The following is a 7,920-nucleotide window of genomic DNA, read 5'->3' as shown; positions in this document are numbered from 1 at the left end:
ACAGTCCTTGATGGACCTCTCTGGTGTGAGTCCATCCCTCGGGCAGCAGCTCTTCCCAACCTGCTGCCCATCTTGCTTCTCTGAGGCTCATGATGACGCCTTTTTGCTTTCCTTATGCTCTCGAGCCAGCCGCTCCAGCTCCCTTCTGCAAGCCAAAGAGAAAACACCCCTGAGGGTCTCCACCAGAAACCTGGGCTCGCTGTAATCCCAGCTGGCTTCGCCCTTCACTCCTTGACCCTGAGGCCAGGCAGAACTGTCAGACCATCTCCGTGGACCTTCCTCAACCCAGACAGCTTGGGAACATCCCAGGTGAGGAAGGCTGGGAGGCGACCTCCTGGGCCAGCCAAACCTAAGCCTTGCCATCAGAAGGTATCAACTGTGCAATTTCTCCCCTGAGACCCACCCGGACACCTCCAGCACGCTGCCAAAGGCTGATCCACCATCTCTCTGCAGGGATGACTGATGCTGCTCCTCTCTTGGTTTCCCAGTTTAGACCTGCCCATAAATTGCTAACACCTACTTATCCCTCCTCCAATGCTTACTTGGCTCCTTCAGCCCCCTTCTCCCTGGGCAGAGCCTGCTCATTAATGAGAATAATCATAGCAATCAGAAAGCAAAGGCTGCAGGAAGTCCCCTCCTGCAAATCAGGCTCTGATTCACCAGGTTTCCTGCTGGAACACAGCTGTGACCAGGGCACACTCGTGCTGTCTGTCCTGGGAACTGATTTGAAGCAGTCCTGGCCATCTCCTCCCAGTACAACAAACATCAGCCTGGGCTGAGAGAAGTGCTGAAACACAGGCTCACTTTAAGCAGCTTCCCCTCCCAGCTCCACACTCTTCCTGTGCGTCCTCCTGAGCTGGGCTGCCTTGCTGGGCCAGAGCTTCTCCCAAATTCACCTGCTGCTGCAGCTGAAGGGCAGCCTAAGCTTTTATGGATGGTGCTCCACCCTAAGGAAAGCCCTGGCACATCAGCACTGCAAGGACTTCATCTAGAGCAGGACTGGGGTCTAAAGCAAGCCAGCACAGCTGTGTCCCACACCAGCCCACACCACAATCCTGCGGGTTTGGTGAAGAAGGGGGACGATGAAGATGAGAACCAACATCACGCACTTCGAGACACTTCCGTGGGCAGTGGCAAGGCAAGCCCAGAGCCCAACTCCCCTCAGGCCATGTCTAAGCCAGAGGGCTCACGGCTAAAACGGAGAGATGATGTTCTCATCTCAACAGAGGAAAGTCCTTCCTCTCTTGGGAACTGGGGACCTGGACCTGGCCATCCTTGTGCTGCTTCTGGCCTTTGCTCTTGAACCCCTCTGAGCTCAACCAAGGTCCTTGGAGCAGAGAAACCCTCCAGGGACACTACCCTGAGGAGTAACCCAGGGGAGGTTTACTTACCTCTCCCTCCGCTCACGCTTGATTTGTTCTATTTTGTAATCAAGCAGAGCTGTCTGCTTCTCAGAGAGGGCTTCGTACTCGTCCACATCCACATCCCAGAGACGTTCTTCCTCTCTCCGGGCAGCTTCTTCCTTCTCCCGTGCTGCAGCACAGACCACAAGAGAAGCCATCAGTGACTGCGAGCAGAGCTTGGGGCTCTGGGTCAGCTGGGAGGATTCACAGCTCTTTCCTGACCCAGCCTCTCACCCTGCCAGGAGACACTGCGGAGCTCACATCCCTGCTCCAGAATTCAGACAGCCCCCCAAACTGTGGCCTGGCTCAGGTGCACCACGGCTGTGGACAGCTGGCTGGGGGCTGCTCACTGAGCCACACCAGCTTGCACTTGCACCCAAGCTTTAATGATGGAGATTAAGGTGAGTCTTACAGCCTCAGCTCTGCTGTATGTAAAGAAGCTGTGAGCTGAGTGCTGGCTACACTGAGGCAGAAGGTGGAAGGATCAATAAAAAGATTTCTTACAAGCTCTGCTGCAAACCCAGATACACACAGCTAAGGTTGAGGGCTTGAGAGAGATTTGAGAGGGGTGGAGATATCTCACCTTTCTGCTCTTTTTTAGCTGCCCTCTTCTCTCTTGCAGCTATCTGCCTGCCTTTCCAAAACTCAGAATCCTGGAAGATGTTCACAACGTGGATATGAGGGCGATTGCTGACAGCTTTGAGCACGCACAGGAGAGAAGATGCCAGGCTGCTCGCAAAGAGGGTCTCCAGGCCATCAAACACCACTCCCTTGTAGCAGTCACTCAGCTGCCAGGAGAGACAAACAGGAACAGCGAGTCAGCCATCGCACACGTTGGGCTCGCAGCGGGTCAGTAAATGCAGATGTCTCAGGACACCAGTCACTGTCATTCCAAGTGCATTAGCTACGACCAGCTTGGATCTGCCAACTTAGGGCATCTGCACCTTCCCCCAAGGATCCCTCATGCGGCACAGGATCCTCCAGCAGCAGGCACAGACCTCCTCCTCCTCCTCTCCGAGCTGTACCTCACTGCCTGTCTCTCTGGAGCAGGAATGTCTCCCTTTCCCCCACGCCACGTACCTGCAGCCGTTCAGAGATGATTTCCACCAGCAATTCCTCGGGCAGCACACAGCTCCAAAACTTCCTCTTTTCCTCCTTTCTCCCTGTCCTGGTGAGGATGGTCAGTCACTGTGGCGCAGGAGCGGTGGCGCAGGAAACGGCTGCCATCTGCAATGTGGAGCATGGTAAGGAAAATAAACCCCTGCAGAAAGCCCTGGACAGTTCCCAGTGCTGGGCTCACATCTGGGCTTCCTCGCTAGCGGAGACAAGGGCAACCCTGCAGTGCAGGCCCTGGAGGGCCCGTCCCTTGGCCAGCAGAGACCCAAGCTTGCAAGCCCCCGGCACAGCCTCCCACAGCTTTGCTCGCCGCCTGCAGCCAAGTCAGCCAGGAATGCACTTTGCCCACAAACCATTAAGAACCAATGGTGCTTTTCTGCCAGAGCACATTCCCACCCCAAGCCATGCCCAGCTGGCCCTTGGCACTGTAGACCTTGCACCAGGCCCCTGGTGACAGGGAGCCTCCACTGTAAGCAGCCCCTTCCCATCTCAACAGCAACAGGAAGGTCCCAGGCATTAACCAGTGCAGATCATGTTTCACCTTGGAGGGCACTGAAAATCTTGCCTGGGGTTTGTCAGATGCCTTATCCTTGGTTGCTGAAGTGCTCTGGTGTCCAGCACTGAGGGTCTTCTGGCTGGCTTTGTCCCCAGGGCTGGGCTGGGTTTTCTTGGCCTCAGCACCCTTTTTACCTGCAGAGGGGACAGATGGCTCAGCAGGGCTGTGAGGAGCGAGCAGGCACCTTCCACCCCAATGGGCACAGCCTTGCCCCTGGAAGGGACATGGCACCTGTCCCCCAGCCTGCTGGGCACTGGCAGCACTGCTTCCCAGAAGCAGCTCCTTCCCTGCTTATCAGCAGGATACAGCACACCAGCCCAGACTGGATTTTAAAGCCAGCCCTAGGTCCCTCCTAACAAACGTGCACGCAGGTGACACTGCTAGCACAGTAGTTCCCCTACGGATCAAGCCAAAGATTTGCCCTCCAGGACCATTGTTTCCATACCTTGCACCCATCCTGCATTTTCACATGGAGACTGTAACATGCAGCCCTGCCCCAGCTGCATCACCCATCTCTCTGCTGGAGCTAAATCCTCCGTGTGGGAAAACCCCAGCTGGGATCCACACCCTTCTTCCTTCCACCAGCTCTGAACCCAACCAGGTTCAAAACAAAGCAATGCAAAACTTCTCCCCACACTAAGCAGGTCTGCCCTCACCCTGCAGAGCTCAGGGCACCAACTGCCAGCAAAGTTTCCTGAAAGTCTCCAGTCTGATCTGGAGAACAGCACAGCGTGCACAAGCTGCATGAGCCAACAGTGGGCATAGGAAAATCTCTGGAGAAAAGAGCTCATCTACAGCATGTTTCTCATTGGAAACTCCTCTAGGAGCTTATTCTTGCCTTCCTCTCACATTTGCAAAGCCACACTCATAGCTGTCTTGTGCTTAATGAGCCACTTCAGAGGGCTTTTTCCTTCTGAAGGTGGGCAATGGTTCTGCCTGCTGCCCATGAGCAGCAAGCTGGATTCAGCTTTGAGGAAATAGAAAAAATTCAGAGAAAGAGACAGGTGTGCTTCACCACCCCTAGAAAAAGGAATATGTGCCAAGAATGGCAGTAAAAGTGCCCCTGTGGGAGCCCTTCAAATCGAGCTTTCTGTTTTCAAACTAGCCAGAGATGCACAGCACCCATGTTCCCTAAGAGACCCGAGGGCTGCCAAACCATTTCTCTGAGCAAGCAGAAGTGGACGGTCGTGGTGGTTTCCTAAGCATGCTCTGGGTGCAGCGTTTCTCCTTACCCGGCATCTGTTCCCTCCTGGCTCTTTGCTGACGGGCAGCCTCGACGCACAGCTCCCGGGCACGGCGCCCCGCCGAGCTGCGCTCGTCCGACATGGCTTCTGTCACCACCTCGGCCAGGGACAAGCAGGCGGCACTGTAATACTTGGACAGGGCGGCCGCCGCCCTTGTCTTTCCTGAGAGAGAGAGGAAGACTGCTTGGTGACACCTGCACGGGAGGCATTTTCAGGGACAGCCTCTGGAAACTCACAAACGGCTTTCAAGGACGGTGGGAAAGCAAGTGCCCTTCTAGGGGAGACCACGAGGGAGGCAGCTTGAGCACGGTTACGAGCACTGAACTCCAGCCCCAGGTGGGTCATCTCCACCTCGTATGCAGCTGAGGACTTTGTCTCAGGCACCACGCTCCACCAGGATGCATTTCTCCTGCTTCCCCCTCTCCTTGCAGCCCAGGGCTGTGGCTCCCGTACCTGTCCGCGGGGTCCCATAGACGATGATGGCAATCCCTCTGGGCATTTGGGCTTTGAGCTCTTCTCCAACGGGATTGGTGTCGAGGTAGCGCCTGACGGCCTGACGGATGGGCCTGTCACACTCGTCCACCATGTCCTTCAACAACCTGATGCTCTCTTGAAGTGCTGCTGTGCAGAACCAGCAGAAAAGTCAGCCTCCTGCCTACCTTGGATCCTGATCATCCTCCCTATCCCCTCCGATCCCAGGAAAGGAGACGGCCGAAAGCAACAGGAGCTTGTGCTTTTGTTGCTGGGAAGGAGCAAATAGAAAAGAGCCAGTGATATTAGACCTGGTTCTACTGGCTGAAGAGCTCATCTGATGCTACTCTTTGTGGCTAAGGGACGCAAGGGGATATCCTGACTACTTCCCCAGTCTGTGGCAGGCAGATAGGAGCTGGCTTTGGCTACACTCCAGGTTGGCAGAGGATGCCACAGCCCTTCACCCAGGAATTCCTCCACCAGGCAGGAGGTCAGATGGCTGCTAAAAGCATGGGCTTTGCATGGAGAACAAGGTGACGGAGAGCTCAGGGTGCATGGGCTGGGCTCCCTGCTATGTCCCCAGTCAGAACAGCCAATGCCAAAGCCTTACCATTGTCCTCGCCTGATTCTTCCTTGCGCTTGAACATCTCTTGACCCAGAGCCTCCATCTTCTTCCATTTTTCATAATATTCCAGCACCTCTGGGGGCAGCTTCTCACCCACAGCGCGTGGAGGCATCACCACGGCCGTCCGGTCTCCAAACTCCTCCAGCGTCCGCAGGATCTGTGCGTGTGGGGAAGAGAAACCATCCACAAGATTCCTTTATCAACCTCCATCATACCAACAGACTCAGCCCATCTTCTCCCTCCTTCCTTCCTCCCAACAACACAGGCTATCCAAGCCCCTCCACAGACTGCCAGCAGGGATGGCTCACCTCAAAGTGCCACCAGGCTTTGCCCTGGGGATTGCCTCCATCTCCCTGGCACAAGCCTGGGAAGGCTGGAGTGCTGCACAGCTTGGGGAGCACACACATGGGGACCAGACCTTCCCTCTCACCTTCTCCTCCTCACGGTACTCCTCGTCAAACTCCAGGGAGTAAAATTCAGTGGGGAACTCGCAGGGGTTCTTCACCACCACTGTCCTCTCCAGCTCAGGGCCGCACAGAAGCACCGCTCCCAGCTTGATCTCCGTGGGGCTGAACTCCAGCCGTGGCTCCAGACCCTGTCCTGAGATGTGCAGCACAAGGAGCTGGCTGTTCCCACGAACGTTGATCTTCAGCTCGGTTTTGTAGGACTTCTGAAAAGAGAAAAGTGCCGAGAACTTGTCCATGAAGTCCTAGGTGACAGGACCCCAAATACAAGCCTTGCTCAAAGGTCAGGGGTCTTATCAGTCCCTCCAGGGGGAACGGAAACCCAGATCTTTACTTATGGTAGGGCCTACAGCATCTGTGTCCTTGGCTCTGAGTAACTGGGACAAATCCTGGTGTGCAGTGTAACTGGGTATTTGGGTATGAAGTGGATGTAAAATGGATTATCAGATGTTCTCCCCTAGTCATGGAGGAGCACACGAGAAGGGCCCTCAGTCCTGGTACTGCTGCATCAGGCAAACACCAGCTCCATGAGAGAGGCAGATGAGCTCTGGCTGGCTAGAAATAAAGGTCATCTTCTCTGCTCAGTGTTTGGCTCTGGTCAAAGCCTGACACAAGATGGTTGGTTACATCCGTCGAGCAATGAAAAGATCCCTGGGACTGTTCTTGGGCACGGAAGCACTTGTGTCCCTCCTGTTACACCCTGTCAGTTTCCAAGTCCCAGTGGCCACATGCAAAGGGCTTTTGGGAATGCTCCATCCTTGAAGTCGACTCCCCAGCTGCACGGCAATGTGCAGGCAGGCTGGGCCAGAGCCCCAGGGACTGCTGGCAGCACACCACTACAGGTGACTGTCCTGCCGTGCCCAGGAAGGTGTCTGGTGGCTGTTTTGTCTGTTGGTGCCAGCAGCAGGATGAGCCAGCATTGGCCCTTCCAGGTTGATGCCCTGTGACTGTGCCAGCTGCTCTGCACCCAGCGTCACAGGCTGCAAATACAACCAGGCAAGGGGGAGGACGAGGGAGTCAGGCAGATCTCCCCCATGGGCAGAGAGGCAGCCACAGCACAGTGCCCTGATGTTCCCTGGGAGGATTTCAAGGCGCCTCTCAGAAGGGTGTGCTGCAGGGGAAACTGAGGCCCAGTGAGTGCAGGGCTTCCTGAAAGCTGCTCGTGGAGGAAGAGCTCATCTGCCACTCCCTGTGTTGGGCTCTCCTTACCACCCTGCCCGGACAGAGCTCCTGGGGCAACAGCTGCCAATCTCACCTCTTCCAGGGGGGAAAACTGGATCTGCAGGTCACACCACTCTCTACCATAGAGGGTTCCCTCCCGGGCCTTCCACTGAAAGACACGGGAATCATCCTTCGCAGCCTGGAGCTCCTTCTGACGCACGGCCGGTGTCAAACGTTTGTCCACCTGAGCACAGAAACCAGTCGTGTGAGGTCTCCTCGGTCTGAGAGGACAGAGCCTCGGTTCCTGGAGTGCTCCGAGATCCTGTCCCGGTGCTGAGAGCACCCACAGCAAACCCGGCGTGGCCCCCACGGTCTAGAACTGGAGGGACAACCTGCAGGCAGGGCAAGCAGATGGGGAGCCACCGTCCTGTCCTCAGAGGAGGAGGAGGAATGGGTGAGGATGGCAGGGAAGCAAAGCATCAGCCAATGGAACAGGTCCAGGCAAAGCAGCCTTGATCTGGACCCTCAAAAGCTTCCTCAAACACGCTGTAGCCCAAGTGCTCAGGCAGCCACAGGCATAGAAAAGGCAGAAGGTGCAAAGAAAACCCAACATTCCCTGTTACATTTCCCTGTGCTTTACCTTCTTGGCAGGTTTGTTGACAGTGAGGAACCATTCACAGGGCGCACTGAACCAGTTGTAAAGCCGGACTGTTTCACACCAGCACTGCCCAACCTGGACATCGGGGAACTGGAGTCTGTTCCTGGAGAGGCTGAGCAGCAGCTGAATCACAGTGGCACGGAGGCGGATGGGCAGTGTGGGGCCTTTCTCTACCTGGAGAAAGACAGAGAGTTCAGCTGAGAGTCCAGGCGACACGTGCTG

General features: G+C 55.9%; 1 protein-coding gene and 1 long non-coding RNA gene across 2 annotated transcripts; both read right to left on the bottom strand.

The window, feature by feature from the left end:
- On the bottom strand, positions 1–5,945 carry LOC108644029 (hydrocephalus-inducing protein-like). The gene is made up of 6 exons (XM_029958195.1): positions 5,846–5,945; positions 5,401–5,572; positions 4,773–4,940; positions 4,308–4,481; positions 3,085–3,209; positions 1–145 (listed from the first exon to the last, which is right to left on the bottom strand). The coding sequence occupies exons 2-6, from the start codon at positions 5,525–5,527 to the stop codon at positions 113–115; spliced, it is 627 nt and encodes a 208-aa protein (XP_029814055.1). The 5' UTR covers positions 5,528–5,572; positions 5,846–5,945; the 3' UTR covers positions 1–112.
- An 80-nt stretch (positions 5,946–6,025) lies between these two features.
- On the bottom strand, positions 6,026–7,766 carry LOC108643253. Its single transcript, XR_003915599.1, has 3 exons — positions 7,681–7,766; positions 7,135–7,284; positions 6,026–6,085 (listed from the first exon to the last, which is right to left on the bottom strand). It is a non-coding gene; the product is annotated as an uncharacterized LOC108643253 (long non-coding RNA).
- Between the last annotated feature and the right edge of the window lie 154 nt (positions 7,767–7,920).

Source organism: Manacus vitellinus, unplaced genomic scaffold (genome assembly GCF_001715985.3).
Source record: "Manacus vitellinus isolate BGI_N305 unplaced genomic scaffold, ASM171598v3 ctg7180002432398_pilon, whole genome shotgun sequence".
Classification (NCBI taxonomy): Eukaryota; Metazoa; Chordata; class Aves; order Passeriformes; family Pipridae; genus Manacus; species Manacus vitellinus.
Note: the sequence above shows the minus strand (reverse complement) of the source record. Positions and strands in the feature narration are given on the sequence as shown.

Coding starts and splice junctions, on each gene's coding strand:
- LOC108644029 (XM_029958195.1), bottom strand. CDS start 5,527: ATGCCTCCACGCGCTGTGGGTGAGAAGCTGCCCCCAGAGGTGCTGGAA. Junction 4,941..5,400: donor AGAATCAGGCGAGGACAATG/GTAAGGCTTTGG, acceptor GGTTCTGCACAG/CAGCACTTCAAGAGAGCATC. Junction 3,210..4,307: donor CAGGAGGGAACAGATGCCGG/GTAAGGAGAAAC, acceptor TCCCCTCTGCAG/GTAAAAAGGGTGCTGAGGCC.